The sequence below is a fragment of the Rhinatrema bivittatum genome, chromosome 5 (genome assembly GCF_901001135.1).
Source record: "Rhinatrema bivittatum chromosome 5, aRhiBiv1.1, whole genome shotgun sequence".
NCBI classification, from domain to species: domain Eukaryota; kingdom Metazoa; phylum Chordata; class Amphibia; order Gymnophiona; family Rhinatrematidae; genus Rhinatrema; species Rhinatrema bivittatum.
The window spans coordinates 352,475,639-352,502,294 of NC_042619.1; the positions used below are offsets into that span (position 1 = coordinate 352,475,639).

A 26,656-nucleotide genomic window follows, 5' to 3' on the forward strand; every position below is an offset into this window, starting at 1 on the left:
GCGGGATTTAAAATATTTTGGGGGGGGCCGGTTGCGCCGCGGGCGATAAATGTTTTACGCGTTATGGCCGGCAGCAGCGCCGGAAATAGCTACACCTTCTGCAGGGGCGCTATGGGGGGGGGGGGGCGGTAGTGCGCACCGCGGCGGGTGAAAACGCACTGCCGCGACGCGGTGGGGGTTGCGCGCTGTCGCCGCCCATCCCTTTTTTCGCCGCGGCTCTTCCTTCTGCTATATTTATAGTGGAATGAAAAGTCCTACGGTTTGGTTGTTCCATATTAATACTTCATCTTCTGACTCGCTTTTTTTTGGATGGTCTGCTTTGAGTCCTAATGCACACAACTCCTCTCGAGACTGCTCTGGTTTTGTAGATAATTCAAATAGATTAGTCTGGGGGGGGGGGGGGGGGGGTTTAGACTGAATGTGTAAAAATAGATCACTTTGAATGTTCATGGTAAATATCCTAAAGTCGAGTCTTGTCTACGGGCCCTCAAAGTCAAGATTTCAGAATCACTGCATTAACAGCAACCAGTTGTGTATAATTTCAAGCAAAATTTGTATAAGAAACGAGCATGTAGCTCACCTTGGTGGGCTTATCCTCATCCTGGGTGAAGATGGCCATGTTTAATATAAAGAAGAAAGAAATCTGTTTTTTTAAATTTAATTTGTGAGATAATTGTTATGGCAACCTAACAGCCCAGTTACCGTCACTCTGCTGTATAATAGTTGACCCAGATCTGATTTCTGTCTTGGGAGTAGGCAGATCTGGGTGCTACAGCACAAAAGCATATCTACAAAAACAATTCCTACAGGTCTGCTTTTGAAGTAGCTTTCTAGAGGTTAGCATCGTACTTAGAATATGATGGCAGATAAGGGCCTTAAGGTATGCCAGAAACCCTCTGACTTTCACTTTACCTCTTCTGAACTAAAAGCTCCTCTGTGCTTATCCCAGTATTTTCTTGACTGCTGTTGCTGTTTTTGTCAGCATCTCCACCGGGAAGCTCTTCCATGCATCCCACCCGCCTGTTCTGTGAAAAAGCCACCAAGGCTCTAGGGAATTTTTGATCTGCTTCGGGGAGAGGATATAGTTTAAAACAATTACTGAAAGCTCTGTATATCGGCTTCTAAACAAGAACAACTGGAGAGCAGAGAGTTCAAGATTTAAAAAAACAAAACAAAAGCAGCAGCAGTAATGTTAGTAGCCAAAGATGTTATACTTTTTAAGAGAAATAACATAATTTTGTGGCAGTATGACTTTTTCTTTTTTCTTCTGCTGTTGCAGGCTAAAATTCCTTCTTCTCTTATTTGGAAATGTACAATGCACTTCAGTAACCCATGGAAAGAATAGTAGATAAATCTGCAGACTGTGTACACTGCAGATTTTGGCAGTATACACTTACATGTGTGTGTATGTGTGTAAATACCTGCACACGTGAGTTAACAGTATATATCACTTTCACTTCCAAATGGTGGAGCCGTGTGTAAGTAACATTGAAAATGATCAGCATAAAAAATGCGCATACAGCTGTTTTCTTAGCGAGAAAGGGTGTGTGGGATGAGCCTGGACGTTGAGTGTAGATGTTTATCCTCACAACGCTAAATGCAGGACTGGGTGCAGCAGAGCTTTACTAATGAAATTATAATGCACATCAAACCTTTGTGCAAGATAGTTTTAAATTCTTTTCCCCCCATGAGTTTGAGTAAATGCTACAGCTGTTGGTGTTTTGTTCTGTGATGTTCAGCTGAGTAAAGAATCCTAATGTCCCTGCAAATATGGCAAGGGTAGAGTTTCTAGCAATGGCATAATCTTAATGTATTTGTTTTATCATCTTCTCTGTTTGTTGGGAAACTGCTGCATTTTATAGCTGACAGCAGTCTAGAAACATAGCATTTCTTAGCGTTCAGACAGATGAACTTGGGACCAGTGAGTTATGCTTCTACCAGCAGATGGAGACAGAGCAAAGCTGACATCGCAGTATCTATACCCCTTCAGTGACATCAGCCCACCAGTATACTCTGTCTCCAGCAGATGGTGGATGTGCATTTCCCTACTGGAGATTGCTTAAAGTTTTCAGAAGGAGAAAAAAAGAAAGAAAATTAAATTAATTCGCTCTGCTCTCCTGTGGTGTTGCTTTCTCCCTCAGTTAAGAATTCCTGAGGTGATATATTGTGGATTCCCTCAGATGAGTGCCTTGGTCTGGTAGCTGGGTTTCAGCTGGCATGGACTTAGCTGTAAAAGACAGCTGATTGGCAAGCAGGTCCAGGAAGCCAAGTGTGACGGTGACTATGTTCTCTCCCCACGCAGCCAGAGACAGACTCTACTCAGCCAGAATGGGCTGAGCTCAGTTAAAGCTTAAAAAAAAAAAGAGAGAACGGAGGAGGAGTGTTGTTTGTATGGCTTCCTCCTTCCTTCGGTCTCTGTGCTCGGCATGCTGATCCATCATTCGTTCCCGCCTCCAAGGGAGTTTAAAGGATGTGGGCAGCCTGGTGCATTGAGCAGCCCTTTTGGGATAGGCCCACTCTTAGGCTTTTCTCTGTGTGCCGCGTGGTAGGTCGCGGCGGTGTTTTCACGTGTTTTCCTGCGCATTAGGCTGCCATCTTCAGGATCGTCAGTCCATGTATGTGTGTCTGGCTGTGCGTCCGGTTGTGCACCCAGTTTTTCGACATTTTGTTGGATGCCTGCTTGGGCGTCCACTTCATAGCAGCATCTAATTTAGGCACACGTTTTTTCCTCTACGCACAATCTGGGCAGCATTGAAGACACTTAGTTTTTGGGCTCTCATCGAGGCTAAATTTTGGAAGTCTGTTTGCAGCGCGAACTCAGCTGGAGACATACCTTTCAGTCGTCTGTTAAGCATGCTGACAGACTGATGGCGCCGTTAGCTAATAAACCTAAGCGCCTTACCCTCTGTGCTGCTTGTCATAATCAGGCATCTCAGCTTGGCGTTCTCTCTAACGTGTGCCAGCGCTGCTTGGACGCTCAAAGTGAATTGCCTAAGCCTGGTTCTTCCCAGCCTGGTGAGGGCTTGGGTGAAGATGTGTCAGAAGGGTCGCCTGACCTTGGAATTCCAACTGGTTCGTCAACGGAAGAAGGTATTTCAGTGGGCACTGGACAGGTGCCTCCTGGTTTTGGCATGGATCTTTTGCCTTTTCGTGGGTGGAATTTTTTTCAAGTATTGCAATCCTTTGGTCGGGGCCAAGGACTGTGCATGAAAAATCTTGCCAGGTCAGAGTCGCAGGTGGTAACCTTCCATGCACCTGGTGCTGCATTTAAGTGTTGAAGTACACCTAAATCAACAGCCAGTCTTCCCGATAGGGACCTGGTTGGCATGGGTGATGAAGCCGATATTTACTCCTTGGAGGATGAGGTAATTCTTCTGGGATTAGAACCATATAGGTCTATGTTATGGTTCTTTCATAGAGATGAGTTAATGGCTCAGATTTCCCAGACATTAAAGATGCTGGAAATTCCTGGTTCTGAATCCATGTCTGAGCCAAAGAAAACATCCCAATCTGATTTCTTTGCATAAAACTTCTTGTTTTTTCCCCTGTTATGGAGGCCATTCGAGAATTGATTGATCTTGAGTGGGGCGTCCCAGAGGCTAATTTCAAAGGGGAACGACTCTTGGAAGGCCTGTACCCTATGGATCCAGTGGCGAGAGAGTGGTTGCATTTTCCGAAAGTGGATGCACTTCTGTGTGCTTTTCTTCCCAGGAGGGAGGAGTGGCCTTGAAGGATGCACACAATAGAAGGATTGAGGCCATCCTTAATCAAGCATTTGAAGCAGTGGCAATGTCTTTGCAGATAGCTTCTTGTTCCCTGGTGGCTTGCTTCTGTTTACTTCTCTCTCAGGAGATCAATGAATCTGGTGTGAATTCAGGTCAGTGATGGAGCCAGCAGCTCCCTTTTTGATGGATGTGGGCTGTGATTTGGTCCTCACCTCAGCAAGTGGGGTGGCTTTGGTAATAGTGGCCAGGTGTCAGTTATGGCTGAGAAATTGGTCGGCCAATGCGACCTCCAAGGCTAACCTTACAAAGTTAGCCTTTAAAGGCTCGCTCTTGTTTGGGAGCGAATTGGAGATAATGGTCAATAAGTGGCGCGAATCCCCGGTTCCTCAGTTGCCAGAGGATTGGAAGTAGATGCCATGCTTCTTTAGCCTGAGAGGTCGTGCTAGGGTATCCAAGCGTTTTTGATGCTACAGGAGTGGCCGTATAGAGGAGCGGCTGTTCAGAGGACTCAGCCTTTTGGTAGCTCAGTCCTTTCATCCCAGACAGCCCAGAAAGGGCACAAACTTGGGTAGTGGAGCCCCCCAAGCCTCCCAATAAAAGTGTGCTGACCCACCCTTGAACAGGAGATGTGGGTCACTCCTCTCTTTTATCAGAGGTGGGTTGAAATCATGTCAGACTAGTGGGGTTGGAGGTGATATGAGATGGATATGCGCTGAAGTTTTACAGTGTTCCTCAGGACATGTTCATAGTGTCTCCTTGCCACTCCCCACAGAAGAAGCAGGAAATGGAGTGTACATTGTCAAGGCTCCTCAGTCTGAGGGCTATGGTTCCAGTGCCATGTCTCAAGAAAATACAGGATGATATTGCATTTATTTAGTGTGCCTGAGAAGGGAGGACACTCTTCATCCCATCCTGGATCTCAAAGAGGTCAAACATCATTTGTGGGTGACTCATTTTTGCATGGAAACCTTGTGCTCAGTGATGGCCATGAAGCTGGGGGAGTTTGACCTCCTTGGATCTATCCAAGGCATACCTGCATACTCCCATCTGGCTAGAGCACCAATGCTTTCTGTGATTTGCAGTTTGGGGTGTCACCAGTTTTGAGTGCTGCCTTGTCTGGCCACCACACCCAGAAATCTTTCCAAGATTATGGTGGTGGTGGCAGCAGAGCTGAGAAAGGATGGGATTCTGGTTCACCCTACTTTGACAATTGACTGATTTGGGCCAAGTCTCTGGAAGAGAGCTTCCTGGTGTTGCGCAAGGTGATCTCCTTTTTTCAGGGCTCGGTTGGATGGTGAACCTGGCTAAGAGCAGTCTTCAGCCATCTCAGTCGCTAGAGTATCTCGTGTTTGGTTCGACACGAAATAGGGCAGAGTTTTCCTACCTAAGGATCGTATTCAGAAGTTGGCATAGATGTGTCTGTGGATGAACACTGTATGCCCAACAGAATAGTCCTGTCTACAGGTGCTCGGATTGATGGCGTGATCCTGGAAATAGTGCCATAAGCGAGGGCGCATATACGTCCACTTCAGTGCTCCCTGCTGTCTCGTTGGAGCCCACAGTCTCAGGACTATTTGATTCGGCTTCACCTGCCAATGGAGGTCAGCTCTCAACTACAGCAGTGGTTACAAGCGGATCATCTAAGAAAAGGGGGTTTGCCTAAAATCACCGGACTGGCTAGTACTCACGACAGATGTGAGCCTTCAGGAACTGACGGTGCAAGAGTGTTGGAGTGCAGATGAGTCTCTCTGGAACATCAATCGGCTAGAAGCATGGGCGGTCTAGTTGGCATGCTTGCAGTATGGCGACAGGTTGCAGGGCTGAGCGGTCCATATAATATCGGACAATGCAACAACAATGGCCTACATCAATCAGCAGGGAGGAACCAAGAGCCAGCAAATGTCGCAGGAAATGGACCATCTTATGAAATAGACGGAAGTGCGTCTTCAGGAGATTTCAGCCTTGCACATTGTAGGAAAAGACACTGTAAGAGCAGACTTTCTCAGCAGGCAGAGTCTGGACCCAGGAGAATGGGTATTGCAGACGAGACATTTCAGCTAATAGTGGATCGCTGGGGTCTTCCATTTCTGGACCTGCTGGTGACTTCTTGTAATGCAAAGGTTCCTCGATTCTTCGGTCGCAGGAGAGATCCAAAGTCATTGGGCATCGATGCTCTCATGCAGGAATGCCCGGAGGACAAGTTGCTGTACGCTTTTCCCTCATGGCCCATGTTGGGCAGAATGCTTTGGAGGGTCGAGAGTCGCAGAGGGATGGTGCTTCTGGTGGCACCAGATTGGCCCAGAAGGCTCCTGGTAGATCCTTTCCCCCCCCCCCCCCCGCCCCAGTTTCTTGTGCACAGGAATCTGTTCATGAAGATCTGACTCTATTTTGTCTTACAGTATGGCCCTTTAGAGAAGTGTGGATATTCTTGCTGAAGTGTGGATATTCTACTGAGGAGAATGCCACCTTGCTACAAGCAAAAATGTTCTCCACTTCCTTAGCCTAAGTGTGGATTTGGTGAGTGTTTGAGGCTTGGTGTGATGATCGAGGAGTTCTTCTTTGTTCGGTTAAAATCCTGCTCATTTTGGAATTTTTGCAGGATGGATTGAATAAAGAGTTGGCCCTTAATTCCTTAAAGATACAGGTAGCAGCTCTTGCCTGTTTCAGGGGTCAAATGAATGGTGAATCCTTGTCGGCTCATCCAAATGTGGCCGGTTTTTTCAAAGGAGTGAAACATCTTTGTCCCCCCTTGCGGTTACTGGTGCCCTTGTGGAGTCTTATTCTGATTGTGGCTTTCTTAGCGGGTCCTACGTTTCGACCGATGCGTAACCTTTCCTTGCAGTTATTGATCTTGAAAACTGTGTTTCTTGTGGCGATTTGTTCTGTGCGTAGAATATCCGAGCTGCAAGCCTTGTCTTGCCAGGAGCTGTTCCTTCGAGTGACTCCAGGGGCGATACAGCTGAGTACTGTTCCTTCTTTTTTGCCAAAAGTGGTCTTGGAATTCATTTGAATCAGTCCCTTTCCCTGCTGTCTGTGGATAGGGAAAGAGATGCAGAGGAATATCGCCTGTTGCGGCCCTTGGATGTCAGGAGACATATCGTGAGGTGTCTGGAAATTTCTAGACCTCTCAGGAAAACAGATCGCCTGTTTGTCCTCCATGGTGGAAGTAAACAGGGCGAGCCGGCTTCACGGGCTAAAAAAGCTCGTTGGATTAAGGCTGCGTATGTGGATGCTGAAAAGCTGTTACTTAGGTTAGGGCTTATTCCAATAGGGCTCATGTAGTGTCAAGAGTGGAAGTTAGATTGTTGTCTCCTATCGACATTTGCCGAGCTGCGACGTGGTCCTCCTTGCACACCGTTTTCCAGTTATTATCATGTGGTTGTGCAGGCCCAGGAGGACGCAGCCTTTGCACAGACCGCGTTCAGCCTCCCACCCTATTTGGGAGTAGCTTGGGTACATCCCACTAGTCCTGGATTCATCTGTCTTAACACTAAGAAGAAAAGGAGAAATTACTATTTATCTGATCCATTTCCTTTTCTTGAGTACAGACAGATTAATCCAGCTTCTCGCCCTTGGCTGCCCGCTTTGGTACTCCTCCATGGCTCTGTATGTCCAGAGGTTACTGGTAAGTGTTAAACCAGTCCCTTGTCTAGTGTTAATACATTCTTTGTCTGAGCTCAGTGTTTCCTGTTGGCTGAGTGCTGGAATGGTTATCTGTTAATAATCAAGTGTTGTTAATTTGTCCACAGTGGGCTTTTGCGTAATATACTGGCAGGCTGATGTCACTGCAGGGGGTATGTATACTGTGATGTCAGCTTTGCTCAGTCTCCACCTGCTGGTAGAGGTGCATAATGCACTGGTCTGTCTGTACTCAAGAGAGAGAAATTATCAGGTAAGCAGAAATTTCTACATTTATGCTATAGGTCCTGTAGATGAAAACTGCCTTTTCTGAGCTAGACTCTATCTAGGGAATTGCCCCCTCAGTGTTGAATGGCAGGTCATACTGTTGGTAGGTGACCAAGCATGTTACCATTAATTCTCAATTTTAAGAAGTTGTGCAGGGGATATAACCAGTTAAGCTGTGTTTGCTAGTGATGTGTATTTGTAAGGTGTGCATTTGCTCCTAGTGGTGAAACTTAGGAGTTACATATGATTATCCGACTACCAGTTGGCTCTCGAAGCACAGCAGGTACTGATTGTAGTGCCAGAGATTCGTTGCAGTTCCCAGCGAGCTTAACCATGAGGTGAAAAACATGTGTGCGGTTCAGAATTTTAAATGTTGTACTTTCATATGTTTGGTCTGGTTCGACTCTCGGGGGAAAGGTGGCCTGTGTGAAATGAGTTGGCGCGGTCTCAGTCCACTTCCAGGGGGGCCATAGCAGCAGCGTTCCCCTCTCCTTACCTATCAGATTCCTATTAATCTATGAATCCTGCCACTCACCTTGTTTATGGACTTGCGACAAGGACAATGATAGGAGTGAGACCAGCCCTTCCTGGAAGGGTGGTCAGGTGTCCTGCTTCATAGAGCACAGGCCTGTTTTGGGGTTTTGTTTTGTTTTTTTTAATAGCCCTAGGTCATGCTTAAGCAAGAGCAGGACACCCAAGTGTCCTGTTCTTCAACCTGGCCAAACACAGAAAAATTTGGCTGAATTTCATACATGACACGCGTGAGCCGATCTTCCTCCCCCATCCCCACCACCCACATACACAATTCTCCCCCCATTTCACTCTCTGCTTTCCTTCTACTTTCTCTTAACCCTCCCTTTCTGCTCCGTACAGGCTCCTCTACACCTTAACCCTCTTCCATCTCTTCTCCATCTCTTCTCCTCCCCCCCCCCACCACCACCCCACCAGGTTCTTCCCTCTCTCCCTTTCTCTCCCATTCCCCTTAATCATCTCAATCTCCCTTTTTCTAAGGGCTCCTCTCCGTCACTGCCCCTCTCCCAAAAGTTCCTCTTCGGTTCTCTCTCCTTCCCCGCGCGCCCCTCGTTTTCATGGGGCACGCGATACGACGGGGAGGAGTAACAGCAGGCGAGCAGGGCGGCCACACGGTAAGGGCGTGTTCCCTGTCCCCCTTTCCCCGATCTTCTCTCATGGTGTGCGTGCGCTGCCTTTTATAATTGGGAAGCATGAGAGAGGTCGGGGGGGGGGGGGTGGAGCCAGGGGCGGCCACAGAGACTGGCAGAGCGTGCTTACCGCGTCCCCGCTGCTAATCTGACTGCCGGGGAGGAAGGTGGCGGGGGGGCGGCAGACGAAGACCAGCCTTTTAAACACGGTAATGTTTGTTGCAGCGTTACCCGAGGGTATGCGTGCATGGCTACCCTGCTTCCAATGTAACGCGGGCATATTTAGCAGGTCAGGACTCTCTGCCCTCTGCAAGTGATGTGAAACGTGGCTAGGAGAGTTCTCAAAAGCCACTCACAGAGTTTGACGTTTCCCTTCAATCTCTGTTAATCATGTTTTGTACAGTTAATTAAAAACAGAATGCCGAACGCCGTGCAGAGGAGCAATTAGGGATTCACAGCAGTGCAATTAGATTCAGCCTCCTTGAATTATTATAAAGGGAGCCTCCTCGGGAAGCAATGAAGGCCGAATTATAAAACGTTAGATTGCATTACTGCGTGACTTTCACTTGAAAAAAAAGTGTGCCTCTTCCTGTATTGAACTTCGTCAAGGCCTCCCTTGATAAACGCAGTGGTTCGGGAGCCAGCGAGCTGTCCTTGCGCAGAAGATTGCGCAGTGACGCGACCTGCGGCTCTCTTTCCTGACCCAGATCGACTCTGATGGGCTGATCTGGTCCTGGATTCCCTCCCACCATTGTATCTCTGCATTTACTTTTCTTAATCTGGAGCTGTAAATCCACGGTGGATATAAAACTTAGAACTGCCTAAGCCTGCCAGGGTTACCACCACAGAATTTTCAAAACATTGAGTCAAGTGAAGCCTTTGTGTACTTTTCAAGAGCTGCCTGGAGCTGATGAGCCTTTAAAGTGAGGGGATCCAGGTTCAGACCTGCCATTGGTCAGGGCTGGTCCAAACTGGGCACACACCGAAAGGTGGTGTAGTCAGGGTCAGGGAGGGAGGAAGCGTGGCTACCACTAGCCTTTCCTAGCCAACATGTCTTGGAGCAGGTGTCCCTTCCGAACCTCAGGCTGGCAAAAAAATTACCTAGGGGAGGGAGAGAATTACAGACAGAAGAGGAAAATTGGCAAAATTTGAATTTAACATGCAATTTAGGGTTCCTGTAGACCTGATTCACTGCATGAAACAATTTCTGTACCACTGTCACAGCAAACTTTGACTGTTCTGTGCAAGAATTACTTTGAAAAGAGGGCAGAATTGCAAGGCTAAATCTGTACAGATATGATTATATTAACCACAGAGTTGTCATAAGCAGATGCTACTTTATTCGTACTTATTCATAGAAGTAACATTTCAGTTGTTGAGTAATACTGGAGTGTGAAGTGAAACGTTTAATGGTTACCAGTTTCAGAAGTTTTATGATCACTTCCTGTAGGTGACCACCCACTGTGTAGCATTCCAATCGAAAATATTTTGGCGGTGGAGAAATTAGAAGAGGAGTCGTTCAAAATGAAAAATGTGAGTGATGCAACAACCTCTTTTGTTTCCTTAAAAGATTTTGCAGTTCTCCAATGCTTTTTACACATCTCTTTTCTTCACCTTTGTAACATGCCATCACGGGTTGGGCCATGGCTGATCCACCTCCAGGGCAGCAGCTGACCCTGGACTAGGCCGCCAAGAGACCCATCGCAAGCAGTGCATCTCACGCATGCTGAGCGCCGAGCCTCAGCTGCCCTATAGCAGTGCAATTCCTAAGACAAGCTCAGATCTCCCAAGTGGAAATGTAACTTCCTGGAGTTGGTGCAGTTTGAATAGCTGACTGCATGTTATACCCATAAACATTAAAAACTGTAGAGGACTGTTAAGTTTCAGGTCATATTGGCAAGCAGTCATTTTTTTTTTTTGTTTATGGTATTTATATGGTGGTAAAGTTGTGCATGAGAAATCCTTATAGAAAATTGATTGTGCTGGAAAATTATTTTGTTTAAAGTTGGATCTGTTTGTTTTCATGCTTGCCATTTTGCAAAATCTGAGGTTTTATTTTCCTATGTAATAAAATAATTTGAATATCATTATATTAATAATGGCATTCTGTTTTGCCTAATTTTTTGATGTGATTTTAATCCTATTTTTAAATATTAAAAGCCAAGCAATCAACTGTTTAAATTTTTAAATGGCCAAATGGCCAGCCTGCCTGTATTGGTCTGTTGCTGTTTTGCTATCATCAAACGCCTATGCTAGTGTTAGGATTTGGACCAAAACCAAGGTTTGCTTCTTGCATTAGCCAATTAGATATATAGTTACTGTATTGCTCCAATTCTGAGAAGGTTTTTTTTTGGTTTTTTTTTTTAATTTTTCATGCAAAAAAAAAAAACCCAACTTATAATTGCAGCCTAAGCATTGCTGCCCTTCCCTGGCTGCAGACTGCTACTCAGTCTCCTCAGCGGAGCCCATATTTCCGAGCCTAAAGAATGCTTAGAGAGCCCCAGCAGATGCTATTCTGATTGGGTCATAACTGCCTGAGAGGAGCCCCACCCAGGCTGAAGGCTGCTGCACAAAATGCTCAGGTGTGAGAAGAAGCAGCAGAATCTCACCAGGACTATGCAGGGGAAGAGGCAGTGGATAAGGGTTTTACATAGGACTACCCCAAATATAAAAGGATGTCCTTATAATTGGGATCATCTTATAGTTGGGTTAGTATATATACATATATATATATATATATATATATATATATATATATATATAGAGAGAGAGAGAGATAGAGAGATAGAGAGATAGATAGATAGATAGAGAAAATGTATTGAATTCGTTGAAATCTTCCTTGGTAGGTCATAATTATGGCTTCCAAAAATTGTGGATTTTAATTTTTGTGGCTTAGCTGCGGTCTTTCTTCTGACATCAGTAGCTGCAACAGCACAGTGGTTACTATAGTTTTCAGACCCGTCCAGTAACGGGAAAATTCTGTCAATAGATGGCTCTAAGAGCTCGTTCCTGACTAAGCCTCCTTGTCCAGAGGTCTCCCCACAGAGATATTTCAGCACGGCCATTTCTCAGCAGCTGTTGGTCAAACACACAAATGAGCATCTCAGCTATCTTCACTTCATGAGCCATGCTATGTAATCTCCCTTTGCTGAAATTTATTCAGCTGCAGTTTTGGGGGGGGACGGACACTGAGAGCGTCTTGTTCTTTGGATAAAAATGTTAAAACTCTTCTTACCTGTTTCGCTGTGGCAGGTGAAAAGATCTCAAGGTGGTTCTGTCACAGGAGTCAGGACCTTTAATCCCATTCGCGAGGCTGAATCTCAACGAGTTGTAAACACAGCAGTGCTCTCTTTTCACTTCTTACCTATCTGCGATGGCGTCGCCATTTTAAGATAGATGGCTTCGGACAGAGCCCCAGAAAATGTAGGCCTTTTTGTAGGGTTTCCCAGTGTAAAATAAATCTGGCAGAGCCAAAAATAAAATGTTGGCCTCAGTTTTTTTAATAGGTTAGTGCCCGGAATAATCAAAAGATTATTCCTTTACTAGGATATTTCTCAAAATGGAACGTGAGAGAGAGTTTAAAGGGTGAGGCAACCCATCAAATATGAGTGGGAAGAGCAAAAGAACAATAATGTGGAAGCACAGAATCTGATAGTACATGAGGACTGTTAGGATCCACCCACTCCGTTCATTTCTACTTCCTGATAGAATATTGTAATCCCCAGTTCATCTCTGGCGTTCCTTAACTTCCTGGCAACGTGAGACCCTCTCTGCATTTATCCCAGGCTTTCAGGGATTTCATTGTTGCTGCCTCTGGCACCCCCTTTGCTAGGCTATTCCATGTGTTAGCTCAAAAAGTATCATCTTAAACTGGCTTTAATGAAATTAATTTTTAAAAAATCATTCTTAAAAATTAGGTACAGGGTGTCTTCCCATCCAAAAATTGTTCAGAAATGATCACCCCAAAAATGTCGTACCTGACTGACTTCTATGCTGATGGAAAAAAATAGAGCTGTACAAAACCCAACCCTGTGCAATATATATATATATATATATATATATATATATATATATATATATATATATATATATATATATATATAATTTTTTTAAATAAGCAAGTGATATGGATAATCTCTCATAGCAAACTTTTGGCAGAGCTTCTGATGTCTTCATTCCATGTAGGTGATGCCTGCAGACAGACTATGCTACTGCCACAACCTGAGAAATCTACTTTTATTGCAGTGAAGCTGGGATGAGGGAGGGGCACAGATTAAAAAAAAAAACATTTTATGCTGTTAAACACGTGTTCATGCATGTAAAAATTTTCGAAAATTGTCCGTTGTTTTTCCTCATTAAAGATCGTGTGCTACTTTAAGATTGTTTTGCAGGTTGCTTTTTTTTTTTTTTTTTTATCACTTTCTGATTCAAAAAGGACCTCACTGCGGTTGGATAGCAGTCTCCGATTTTGTGTTTATACCTTAATTTATTTTATTTTATTTTTTTTTAAAGATGTTTCAGGTAATTCAGCCAGAGCGAGCTCTGTACATACAGGCCAACAACTGTGTAGAAGCCAAAGACTGGATCGATATCCTCACCAAGGTCAGCCAGTGCAACAAGAAACGTCTCACGGTCTACCATCCCTCGGCGTACCTTACCGGGCACTGGCTCTGCTGCAGGGCCACCTCTGAGAACGCTTCAGGCTGCACTCCTTGCACTGGGTAAGGGGGCAGCAAAATGGTATCATCCTTAATCTTCTGCTTGGTTTGGATTTACTCAGCAGTATTTAACTACCTCCTTCAAAATACCAGTTTGCCTTTTCCTTGACTATTTAGCTTCCTCTCTTACTATCACATAGCGCAATTTTAAGATATTTTCATGCACGCAAACAGGCAAGATCCGGCACCGTGAGCCTTCATTCCCAACGATTCAGAGATTTCCCCCCCCCCCCCCCCCTATTTTATATTCCCGTCCAACTCTCTTTTGTCCGGTTATTGCAGAGACCATCTTCAATAGGGATGTGCATTCGTTAGAATTTTATTCATTTGTTTCCTATTCAAGTCTATGGCCTATTGAAAAGTGCTGCAGTGAAACTGGTAACTATGGCAACCAACCATTGCCTGTCAGATAGTAGCCGAAGTTGGAGAAATAGGCAAGTAGGCAGCATGAAGGACCAATCGAAGTGAAGCTTTTTAAAGTAGCTTATGGCCGACATCTGAATCAAGTGATGCTGACATCCTCCCACTGACATCTGAGTATGTGCAAAGAAACTCCATTTTCTCTCTAAAATTTTGCTGGGAAAGCTGTTTTTTTCAGATGCTTAGTCAAAAGATTTAAAAAATGGAGAAAAATGTTGACATTGGCAAAGGGCTTTTTCTTATTGTCACTACTGCAGTCATAGGGCCTCATTTTCCAATAAGGAAACATCGCGTGCGGCGTGCGGCGATGTTTTCGCCATTTGTCCCGGACAGCCTGTTTCAGGAGAGAGAGAGAGAGAGAGACTTACTATAGTGCCTGTGCCCTAGACAGGTATTTTAATCCCTATGGGAGGGCCACCTACTAACTCGGGTGGGGATTAGGTATCAGCGTCGGGGGTTGGGGGCCACTTTCGCATTCCACATGAGACCTACGGAAAGAACAGTGGTCTCTAGTGAAGATTTGCTGGCCGTCGGAGTGAGGAAACTCACTCCAAGAGGAGATTTGGGCAACGTTCTCTCCACCTAGCTTTAACGCGATTTGCGAATTTATCGCACGCGGTAAAGTGCTTGGAAAATGAGGCCCATAGTGCTCTCACTGTGGCGGAGAGAGGCAATGCTTTCTGTCTGTTCAGTGGGGCAGGGTAGTGGACTGGAGTATAGAAGCAGTGAGCAGTGATTTTTTTTTGTCTGACTCTACACAATGCACCTTATTGGTTATCTGCAGACAGATCGCAGTGAAGAGAAGCATAGCTTTGCCAGCCTTGTCAGTTTATTGTCTTTATTTTTTTTTTTGTGTGAAAAAGGAGTCAGTCACACTGTATGTGAGAGACAGACATTGTTGCACACATTGTGAGCGATAGCCCTAGAGAGATCATTTGAGCCAATAGGAAGCTGCTAACTCTTTTTGGAAAGTTGGTAGTGCTCGCTAAATGCTGAAGTAAACTCAGTCTATAAACTTGATTGAGTGTGACAGACATAGTCAGTATTAGAGTGATACTGGTGAGTGATACATTATCAAAGTATATTGTGACGACAGAACTCCCAGTAGTCACTTCCAATTCCATCATGCCACTGTGAGCAAAAAGGAGAGGAGGATATGGCAGGAGCAGAGGACTGGGTGTTCCTGCAGACCAGCCTAGCCTGTCAGAAGCACAAGCAGCAGTAGCAATGAGAAAAAGGGAGTTCTGTTCCTAAATTTGAGACTGTTTTAGCTACAGAGTCAGGCATGAAAACCAGTTCAAGCCATAAGAAGAAATAAAATTGGGAAAGCATGTGCCTTTGCCATCTGTTTATCTCTCTCTTGCTTTAGAGCATGGATAAAAGGCAGAAGAGCCATCTAAGGCTGGCAATAGCAGAGCAGGGATAAGGTCAGAGGCAGTAGAATTGCAACACCCAAAACCATCAGCATGCTTCTCCATAATTACTGCTTCTGATGTAATGGAGGCAGTATTTTCAGAAGCTGATTCTGAGTAAGAATTGTTTCTGGGATTATTAAAGAAGTTTTAAATGATGTAAAGTTTGGATATTTAATGTATAGCTCATGTACCTGTGTGATTTAATCACAATTGAAAAATGGAATGACAGGCAACGTATGTCAGCAGCTGTGCTACATACATCTGTTCTGACCCTCACTCTGGCAAAGATTCTGAGACACTGAGGTAGGTATATAATTTATTGATGGTAAATATGTATAGGTTAATTTATATTTCAGTGTTCAATTTTCAATTCCCCATACTATATGATATGCAAATAATGCTTCTAACTACCCAAGTTTCCTCCCTTTTTTTTTACCACTCCCTGAAGTGAAGTGTCTTGTAACATAGGCAGGAGTCTATATCGCCTCTGCGTGTCTCCTTCTGGTCTTAAGCCCACCTCAGCATGGTTTAGGTCTGTCTCCTTCTGGTAACATCTGTGGCTGGGCTGCTTACATCTGCTTTGGGCTGAATCTGGCTGTCTGATATAGTAAACTCAAGGCCTGGTCATCTGTCCAAGTTGCCTGCGTCGAGCTGGGAGTTTTGGCCCGGAGAGTTTGGGACTGTTTGCCAAAAATCAGGCCTCCAGTCTCAGTCTTTTATGGTACAGTCTTATGCAATCAAGGAGCAAGATTGCATGTCTTTCATCTCATTGGTTGGACCTGATTGCATGTCTTTCATGCAATGAACAGCAAGGAGTGCATGTGTCTTATATTATTGGTTGGAGCCTGAAAACAAACCTACACCCTCGTAAATGTCAGGGCTTTCTGGGTTATTTGGATCAAGAGAGACCAAAACGGTTCATCACAACATCACACGCAGTTTACCTCTTCTCCCAAATGATCAGATATGGAAGAAGCTTCTGAATGAGGCCTTTCCTCATTGGTTGTTTCTTCTCTGAAAATACATATGACACTTATATGTTACTTCTTATTCTACAGCACTCATCAGTCGATCGATGTCTGGCAAGCTGAGCCTTTTAGGCTCATCTCCAGTTGTCTTCATACTCTTCGGTATTTGCCTTGCTAGTACAGGGTTCACTTGCTCTGCAACTGACTGTTAGTTACAGCTCTTACTTTTAAATGTTGCAAAATATTTCTTTCAGCAGAAAGCCCAAATGCTGGAAAAGGTCTCTAGGCCAAGTTTCTCTGGTTATTGTATGTATTTAAATGGCCATCATTTTAAAATGTCCATATTATCCATAGTAGACCCATGCAGAAACGTAAACTGAGTTCAAATGTCCATTATTCCATGTATTATAATAAGCAAAAAATACAAATGTTCATACGAGAGGCTTCACATAGCATTCTTCAGGAGCTTATCCTAACTTCCTAGCACTAGTCTTAAATGTAATTCTCCACCCGAGCTCTAATCATAACAGGATTTCCTGAATGTTGAGAGCTAGTAGCCAAAGATAATTTGAGAGCCCTGCGCGCAGCGTCTTAGCCTCCAGTGAGGAGGTGGAGGAGGTAGATGATACTGATGGTGTTGAGAGCATAACACAGGGGAAAAAGAGGCAGTCAGGTAGAGTGTGAGTGATGTCCCTGGCCTCTTTCTTCACAGTGCACCCTCTGCCTCAGCTCCAATGCTTAGCATCACCAGGGCCCCCAAGGATTCAGAGAGATCATGGCAGACCTCCATTGTTTGCAGGCACTTTAAGGTGTGAGGTCCTGTGTTTTTTGTTCAGAGTATTCATTGCATTAAGTCCATCCATAGGGAAGATACTGGGGTATATAAGAAACACTGGTATGCAGCATCACCTACAGAAACATCACTGACTAGCATTGGCATCTGGGGAGGGGTGGCAGTACTAGCTTGGGGGGGCCCCCTCTGCCGTGCTATACAGAAGCTGTAGCAAAAGGGTTGAAAAGGGGAAGACGTTTCCCCAAACTGACTGCCATGCGTCTGCAGCGGCAAACCACCATTGCAGAAATGTCCCGGAGCAAAATAACAGGAGCATCCGAATAAGTAATGAGGTGCATTGGGGAAATGATTGCCCTGGATGACCATCTCTTGCAGATAGTGGGGGGTTTTAAGTGTCCGCTGTACCTCTTAGCCCCAGTTACAGAGATAGAGGCCTTACGTTTCTGTGGAAGTTATATGATATGTAGTTGGGGATTGGCTCTTCAGTTGTAGACATTTAATATCAGTTTAAAGCTATATTTGTATACATTTGTTTCTTTTAAATGATGTACATATGTTTACTCACTTCTGTCTCCACAGTGCACATAGCACTTGCTATATGTAGTGCTGAATTTATGAATCTTTTATAAAGATTTGGTGCTGACCATTCTGAAACAGAGCTTGCCTTGTGCTGTGTAGCCCTACAGGACTGCATTCAGTAGGCAGGTTATCTCCACCCTTTACTTTTACTTTTACATTTACATTTATTAAAATGTGTTAATCGCTTAACACTTATAAGCGATGTACAACACAACATATATAATTAAAAATATAATATATAAACATAGATAGTTAAAATATAACAATATAAATCAAGTAATAACATGAATACTAAAATATAATTTAACATAAAAAAATAAAACAAAAGTACAATCTGGAGATATGGACATAGATTCCTCTGGAGGTTAAGGACATAGCTTAGAACGTGTCTAAAAGACATGCAGCTTACATATAGGCCAATTTGAATGCATACTTCTTTAAAAGACTACTAAATGTTTTCAGGCTGTCACACATATGTAGCTCAATTGAAAATTAGTTCCAGAGAGAAGGAGCTGCCATAGAGAAGGCACATTCATGGGTTACATGAAGACCTGCTGGTTTCAGAGAAGGAACGTCCAAAAGCACTCGTTGAGAGGACCTTAAATGCCTTGAAGGCTTACATTTTTAAAGGGCATTTAACCATGGGATGGGGTGGTATTAATCAACTTAAAAGTGACAATGTCTATCTTATATTTGATACACTCATTGATAGAGGACCAATGCAGCTCAATCAAAACTGGAGTAATATGATGGCACTTGGACCAGTAATGAGATGAGCAGTTGAATTAACTTCTGTAAGAGCTGTAAAGAGGGGTAAGGGAGACCTGTAAAGACTGTTGCAATAGACAATGATGGGAAAGATGGATGCTTGTACAATTATATGGAAATATGACATGGAGTAGTTTATGTAGACCAGATAAGACCCGAAGTTTGACAAAGCACTGTCTAATTGCCATACTAATATGTGCACGAAAAGTCATAGTGCAGTCAGTGCCGTAGTTGTAAGCAAGTGCAGCTGGCCAAGTTAGAGGGAGTAGCGTGCATTTTGCCAGCAACATATTGACCAGCCAGAATGCCCTACATGCCTATCTCTCCTTGATGGCACACTGGTATAAGTGAGCCAAGGCAGGGGCAGACACCAGCGCTAGCAGAAACTGAACATCAGAGTGCAGGTGGTCTGTGCTGCACACACAGGTGATGGAAACCACCCGTACCTCATGCAATATTTTAACAACCATAAGAAAAGATACTGGAGGGCTAGCAGCTAGACCAAAGAGGCAGGAGTGTTCATGCAGGATGTTTTGTAACACAGTGGTGCAAATATGATAAGGGCAGTGGAAGTGGGGGAGGCTAATAGGGCATCTATTGCCTTGCACGTTTGTTGCATCCAGTAGTGAGGGATGTCCTGGGGCTGAGGCCCAATAAACATGGGATTCTAGTCCTGAAGGACATGATAGAGATGTGCAGGAAAATAGGGCATTCTTATCATAGCATGAAGGGTGGGCATTCTCCATGATTAGCAGGAAGAATTTACGATGTCTAATGTGTCTGATTCAAGATGTTGATATCCGCTGAAATTCCATCTATCTGATGCTGGTTAGTAGAACAACAGTCACCCCTTCATGACCTGTCTCTGGAAACAGAGAGAGAGGTGTGGATCGCCTCCTGGGGCATCGTGTTTGGGTAATTTATTTATTTTATTATTTTTATATACCGACATTCGATCTGAGATATCACAGCGGTTTACATTCAGGTACTGTAGGTATTTCTCTATCCCCAGAGGGCTTACAATCTAAGTTTTTGTACCTGAGGCAATGGAGAGTAAAGTGACTTGCCCAAGGTCACAAGGAGCGACAGTGGGACTTTAACCCTGGTCTCCTGGTTCGTAGCCCACTGCTCTAACCACTAGGCATCTTATACAAGTCCTGAAGCCCTTCAAAGATGCCATGGAGGAGGATCTGAGTTCTAGAAACAACACCCAGGGTGGAGTCATTCCCATAGTAAACATTCTGGAGGAAAAGTTAGAACATTTCTGTAAGCAAGAAGAAATGAAAACAGAGGTGTTGCAGTCTGTGGACTCCTTGTAGAAGCAGGGGCAAGAGAGACTGAGACCTCTAACTGAAAGCAATACTTACTTGCTTGCTACGGTTTGTGATCCACAGGTGAAAGAGTCCCAGCATCTCATTTCCATGAAGGGAGATATTAGCAGATAGAATGTGTGAACAGGAACACCACAGCTAGAGGTACAGTGGTGATGTAATGTAGGAAAGTGTGAACATGAGCAGAATCCTGCCAGCTATCATGTCCTCCTCCACCTCAAAAGACCCTCACCCTACCTCAGCAAAGGAGGCACCCGCAGAAATTTCTGCGATATGCTATCTGTTAGAGCCCATTGACAACAGTCATAGATCCGTTGGCATATTGGGCACATAAGTCTGCAATCTGGCCAAGGTGACTCAGCATTATCTTTTTCACCCACCAACCAATGTGCCCAGTGAACATGTCTTTTCAATGGCACGGAACATCTTGAGTCTTCAAGTCTGGTGCCAGATTTAATAGAAAAGTTGGTGGTCTTGAAATTTTCTGCCTTTGCTGGGTTTCCCAGAATTTTCATGCGAGTGGTAGGGTGACTGAATACACCTTGGGGGTCTTGCTACCACTCTGCCTAGCTATCATGCCGCTGATGCTATACCTTGATATGTTACTGCCACTCTGGCTAGCTGCCATGCCCCCAATGCTACGCTATGGGGTTCATGCTACCACTCTAACTGCCCTGCCCTTGATGCTATATCTTGTTGCAACGCCTTTATGTTGTTTTCCACTTGGATCCCAGCCTAGCTCTCCCACCCTACTTCTTTCTTGGTTATACTGGGGTGTTTTGTCTCCAAAATAAAATATGAATTGAAAAAAAATACAAGTTTCTCCTTCCACCTACCTCCTTTTTGGTTATCCACCTTACTGTTTTGTTGTACCCCCCTCTAGGATCCTGGTCTCTCACCCTGTTATACTGGGGTGTTTTATCCCCAAAATAAAATGTAAAAAAAAAATAGAATTTTCTCCTTCCATCCCACCTCCTTTTCTGGTTCTATCCCTTGCTGTCTAAGTCTGCCACTGCTACTGCCCCACCTGCTCCTCGCTCTCTCATGGTGCCTTGGAGAACACCTGCCACTATGGATATAGTTTTATCACTTTGTGGTTCCTTTGGGGATATTTATGTCACTTTTGGTGCTGCCTTTGCTGTTCTTTGGTGTCTTCACTGCTTTGGGTTGTTGATCCCATTATCATTGGTTCCCTTTGCCCCCTTCATGTTGCTTTGGGAATTTTATGCCTTTGTGTTGTTTATGAAACCCCAAACTCGATGCTGTCTTTTCTTCTAATCTGTATCTGCTATTAACTTCAGAGGCAGTTTGCAGTGAACACCATCCTGAGTTTTATCTGTTTCTCCTCTGCCTCAGAATTTGTGCATCTGTGTACAAGGAGACAGCGCACATATACACAGTTTGAGAGACATTTTTGCACAAACTGTGTGAGAGTTACCGGGTCTAGTATTATATTGTACAACTGTAGTGCACAACAAAGGCAAAACCAGGCAGCTGACAGTGTCTGCCACTGCCAAGCATTCTAACTCTGCCTTTGATGGATTATACCAGCAAACTTCAAAAGTGCAGCACCTAAAACCAGGACTGCTTCTCAAGTAATTTTGGCAGTATATGCAGAAGACGACTCGTATCCTTGGATTCCCTAAATCACAGGATATTGAACAGCTAGTTACTGAACAGAATTTGGGCTTCTAGTCAGTGGCATCTTAGCCTCCAGTGAGGAGGAGGAGGTAGATGGTACTGGCAGGGCTGAGATTATACACAGCAAAAGGGAAGCCCAAGTCCAAGCTTATACAGCCAGCCCCTTCTCCTAATAATGCTTTAAAAGAAATGACGCAAGGCCTCCTCCAGGAATCTCCTCTGGTTTCTCCCTATCTAAGACTTTGTTCTCATTTGGTTGCTGCCCTTTGCCCCTCATTTGAAACCTTGCCACTGTGGGTGGCTGCTTTGCACCTCCCATGATGCTTTGGGGTCGTCATGCCACTCTTTCTGCTGCTTTGACCCTCTGCCACTGCCTTGGGGTTTTTCCTGAGATTTTTGGTGCTTTATTCTCCCATCGTGGTGCCTTCAGCTGTTTGTGCAATACTTGGTGCCACTTGGTGCCACTTTGGTGCTGCTGGCTGCAGCGCATGGTTTAATCCAGGATTGGACGCGCGTCCATAACCCCCCCATGCAAAATCTGGGTTAGCACATCCAAAACGCATGTCCCCCTCCCCATGCAAAGAATGTGCACCCAAGGTGCACATTTTTACTCACTAAAATTAATGCTTACTCCGGAGCAGGCGTTAATTTTGGAGGAACCCAAAAAGTGTACAGAAAGCAGAAAATACTGCTTTTCTGTACTTCCTCTGACTTAATATCATGGTGATATTAAGACGGAGGAACTAAAAATTTAGAATTGTCCCAAAAAAAATTTTTTTTTAATTGTACCAACGATTAGCCTAGGAAAACGGGCGCTCTTAAAATTGAGAATCGGTTTTCCTAACCGGCTGACAGCCACCTCTCCTGGGTGGCCACTGCCGAGTAGGTGCTAGGGGCGCGCCATTTCCCCTAGCGCCTCCTTTTTACTGTGGCAGCCCATTTGCATTTTGTATTGGGTGCCTCGGAGAGGCGCGCATTAAGGGAGCCGGGCGCTCGATCATGAACGCCCCTTTAACATGCGCCTATATCGCGTCAGCCCGATTGTGAGCTCAGTTTATAAACTGCATAGCCACTAGCAAGACCTCCGAGCCAAGCTTGGAGGAGCAAAGAGAATACATGGCCCACTCAGGACCCCTGCTGGCAGGAGACAAGCACTGACCACAGAACCTCTCCACCTACAAGACAGGAAAAATCCTGGGATACTAATTTTCAAATCTCCTCTCTCACTTGACTTCCTTTGGATTACCACATAGGCATTAGGAAATGAGAAGAAACAGCCTAATCCTCTGATCATCTTTCAACCATGTTGTGTAATTGATTCTCAATGTGACCTTGAGCAATTTTCAGACTGTCTAACTTGGAGCATAGGTGCTTTGTCCTAGTGAACGTTGCACCAAATTTCAAATATGAATTGTGTGTGTATTTTCCCATTGAAACTTGCTTGGAGTGCAAAGTTACCTGCCGCTTGTGCTGGTAGAATTTGTAAGGAAAATAACAGTAGACTTGACCAAGTTTATGCTGCTTCTTTTCTTATACCTGCTAAAACACACTCCCGGGATTGCTCACCTAAAAGCATCTGAAAGTATGTCTTGTAGAACAGCATGTTACTTTTAGCCATACTGAAAGAGGACATATTTTTCAGATAAATCACAATTTCCCTGCATTAAATGGCTTTGAAAGTTGCTCAGAGTATGTCCTTGTAGCTCAGTTTCTTTCAGTGCATTTGGGTAGTATTATAACTCATTGTCTAACTCTCAACATAATGTTAGCTTTGTAACCAAGTTAGATTGACTGGAACGCAAGCTTAAATCACTTTTTATGTCTCCCAGTGACAAAATCTTGTCCCAAAAACTTCATAACCTTGGCCACACATTTTCTCCCATAGTCTCTCAATTACCGATTCAATGTACTGGTTCCCCTCTACTTTGATAGTTGTAATTCTGCTCCTGTCGCAGCTCCCTTTCCCCACTGAGGCAATTACATCAAACATTCAGTAGAAATTTCTCTGAGGCTTACTGTGTTCTTCACATGTCTCAGACTCCACCTTCCAGGAGTGGAGAAAGCTGGAATGGTTCTCCATCATGGGTTTAAACTTTCCACTGTTTTTGTTCCTCTGCATCACTTCCCGCTAATTCTTTCGATGAGGTTCCAGGATCTCTGCCCATACTGTTCTGACCCTTTCCCCAGGGCCCTAAGATTCCATTCTCCCCTTGGCATTCTGGGTATTGAAGTCATTGTAAGGGAAATTTCCAGAGGGACTTCTATAGGTAAAGTAGTGCTTTATGCCCTTCGGAAAATTGTGCGACTGATTATGCATATAGAATTATGTACGTGCACACTTGTATGCACATACTTTTACACACAGAGGGGAGAGGTGTTCCAGCGATGGAGTCTTGGTGGGGTTGGGACTTACACACATACATCTTGAGTTTGAAAAATATGCACATAAATTCTCTTAGCAAAAATACATGCACTAAATAGCAGATGTAATTTTGTGTCAACCATTTTTTAAGCTAACTTACATATGTAAATTTGCTTTGAAAATTGGTTGAAAATGTATAATGTCTGTTATAAAATTACCCGATAACCCTCAACTCTGCCCTAGAAGCTTTTTTGCTTTCTAATGTTTAGCCTTTTGTGTTCTTGATAACCTTCTCTTCTACCTGTCTTCTCTCCTTTGGAATTTGATGACATGTATATATTGTATATATGGCAGGGTTTTTTTTGTAGTCTTAAGAGCATGAGATGTGCTCCTGAGCTGTAGTCTTTCTGAAACCCTAAATTTATAAAAAAATATTGACATCCTGTCAGGATAAATGTCAGTATGAGTGGTTGTTGGTATCTACTCAAAGAAAATAATTCCTTCCTGTCTTATACATGCCGTTATATATTTTAACACATTTTGATTGCAGCATATATCGGCTTGAGAATTATTAGGAAGTTAGTTTCAAGGAGGAATTTGAATGCTTTTATTATTTTAACTTTGTCCCAAACATTCTACTTTTGCTTTTTATCTGCAGGGGCCTTCCAGCAAACATACAACTAGTTATAGATGGAGACAGGGAGACAGAGCGTATCTACTCCTTGTATAACTCGTATGTGACTAAGCTGGAGAAAATGCAAGGTGAGTGTAACCCCCCTCCCCCGAGACAGGCACATATAATGTGGGCGGGTCTGTTTCCTGTTTGGAAGCACAGTGCCAGTGTCTCAGAAGGGTTCGATGGTAAATGGGTCATACAGATAGTGTAGTCAACCTAGACCCAGAGGCAAGGGCAATTTTCCTGCTCTGGAAAGGGAAATAAACCACCTAGATCTTCCCTCTATGAAACCCTCTCACTGCTCTCCCAGTTCTATCCCCCAATAACTCACACCTGTAGGTAAAATAGGGACTCAATCCAAGGTATATTGAAAAAAAAATTTGTATTTTCTGGAGTTCCTAACAGAGTTTACAAAATAATGTCACGTGACTAGTGTTAAATCAGAGGATTACAGGGTGTAGAAGCGTCAGCTTCCATGACGTTATCACGAGGTGTTTCTTTGAAATTGGTGTAGCATCTTTGTCCTCATCCCCTTCTTCTCTTGATACTCTGTGATCTTCTCACGCACTCATGATACCCCTTGTGCGCATTGGTTCCAAAATAGATTCCAGAATACCAATACCAATCCAATATAAAGTCATCAGTTCTTCTTACCACAATTGAGTCCTCACGTTATCCTTCTAGGATCCTCCTTGAAGGCTTGGCAGCCATTCCCTGGGGATCGCAACTCCAACCTCTGGATCACCTCACTCGAGGGCCTTCCATGAACGGTGGCATCCCCGCCACTCCTCATCTTTCAGGACCCAAGTCGGGTTCCTTGGTTATTTCCCCCTGCCGAGAAAAATAGACGTTATCGAAGTCGGTTTCCCTAAACACCACAGAGCCACACAGCCAGGGGGTTCAGGAAACAGACGCTTGTCATTTGAGCATCTGTTTCCTGCACTCGACTGCCAGGTTTTTTTTTTAATTCTTTAACTTTGCTTGTTTTTCCTCCTACTTAATATCTGCTTTTCTGTACTGGTTTAAGGAGCTCTCCAGGCAGGCGTTAATTTCTGAGCGCTAGATGTGAGTCCTAGGCGTACGATTTTTTTGTTTTTTTGTTTTTGCTTCTGGAGTGAATGCTAATAACCTCAGTTACATGCATTTGCATGTGAGTAGCGCTATTAGACTCGCTCCGCATCGGACGTGCGTTGAATAGGCGCTAATCCCCTTATTGCATTAGGGGATTCATTAGCGCCTATTCAACCCGCGTCCGATTGCCGGTTATACAGAGCGCACTGTATTGCATCAGCCCCATAGTCCAACTAACTAAAAAAAGGGGCCCAATAAGAAAAGTCTAGGAGCTGACAAAATATAAGAAAAATATTAGAGGCTCCGGCTGGCCTCATCACTTCAAGAAAAAACCATCTTCAGCCCCTGTCTCTAGCTGAACTTTCCTTATCTTTTTAGAATTCAAGAAACCTTTTACGAGTAGGGTTGTAATAAACATATTTTACGTTAGCAAAATCAATCGTACCCATACAGGGATGTCACAGAAACTGGACCTTTGAAAAACAAAGCATCCATGTTACCTTACAAACAGGTCTATCCTGTAAAGTGCGTCCGCGGTTTCCCGGTCCCTAACCGGCTCTCTACTCACTTTCCGGCCGCGTTAGCCCTTCCTGCGATCCCGAATCCCCTTTAACCTATTCCTACCGCGTCTTAAATTCCCCGGGCAACCCCTTCCGCACGCGGCATGCATATTGCATGCAAACGAGCGAATTAGCTATTCCCTAGCATCCCGTAACCCGCGCCCCGACTATCGCTAGTTTTCCCTGCCGTTTGTCGCGCGTTTAACCTGCAAACTTACCGCCTACCCTGACCCCTGCGGTAGAGGCAGGGGTCAGGGTAGGTGGCAAGCTTTCCCCCAGCCCCCGCTCACCTGCCCCGGCCGCGATCATGGGTGCCGGTCTCCGGGGCAGCCCCAGTCCTCTCCCCTCCTCCCGAAGCGCAAAAAAAAAAAAAAAGCGAAAAAAACTTAAAAGCAAAAAGTAAGTCGCTTCGCCGCTTCACTCTTCCCTCCTCCCGGAGCAGGGCGCGAAAAGCAGCCTGCTCCGGGAGGAGAGATGACAGCGGCGAAGCGACTTACTTTTGCATCCGATCGGACCCGACAGCGGCGAAGCCAAAAAAAAAGCGAAAAAACCAAAAGGTGACC

At 44.5% G+C, this 26,656-nt stretch overlaps 1 protein-coding gene and 1 long non-coding RNA gene across 4 annotated transcripts in view; one reads left to right on the plus strand and one right to left on the minus strand.

The window, feature by feature from the left end:
* RASA3 (RAS p21 protein activator 3) overlaps positions 1-26,656 on the plus strand; it is a 353,769-nt gene that overhangs the window by 318,529 nt on the left and 8,584 nt on the right. For both annotated transcript variants that reach the window (XM_029604621.1, XM_029604620.1), the window contains 3 exons: positions 10,242-10,324; positions 13,304-13,512; positions 24,445-24,548. In XM_029604621.1, coding sequence (XP_029460481.1) covers positions 10,242-10,324; positions 13,304-13,512; positions 24,445-24,548 — 396 coding nt within the window. The remainder of the gene's footprint in view (positions 1-10,241; positions 10,325-13,303; positions 13,513-24,444; positions 24,549-26,656) is intronic.
* The window catches only part of LOC115093024, a 49,180-nt gene continuing 47,339 nt past the window's right edge, over positions 24,816-26,656 (minus strand). For both annotated transcript variants that reach the window (XR_003857147.1, XR_003857146.1), the window contains exon 3: positions 24,816-25,293. This is a non-coding gene — a long non-coding RNA (uncharacterized LOC115093024). The remainder of the gene's footprint in view (positions 25,294-26,656) is intronic.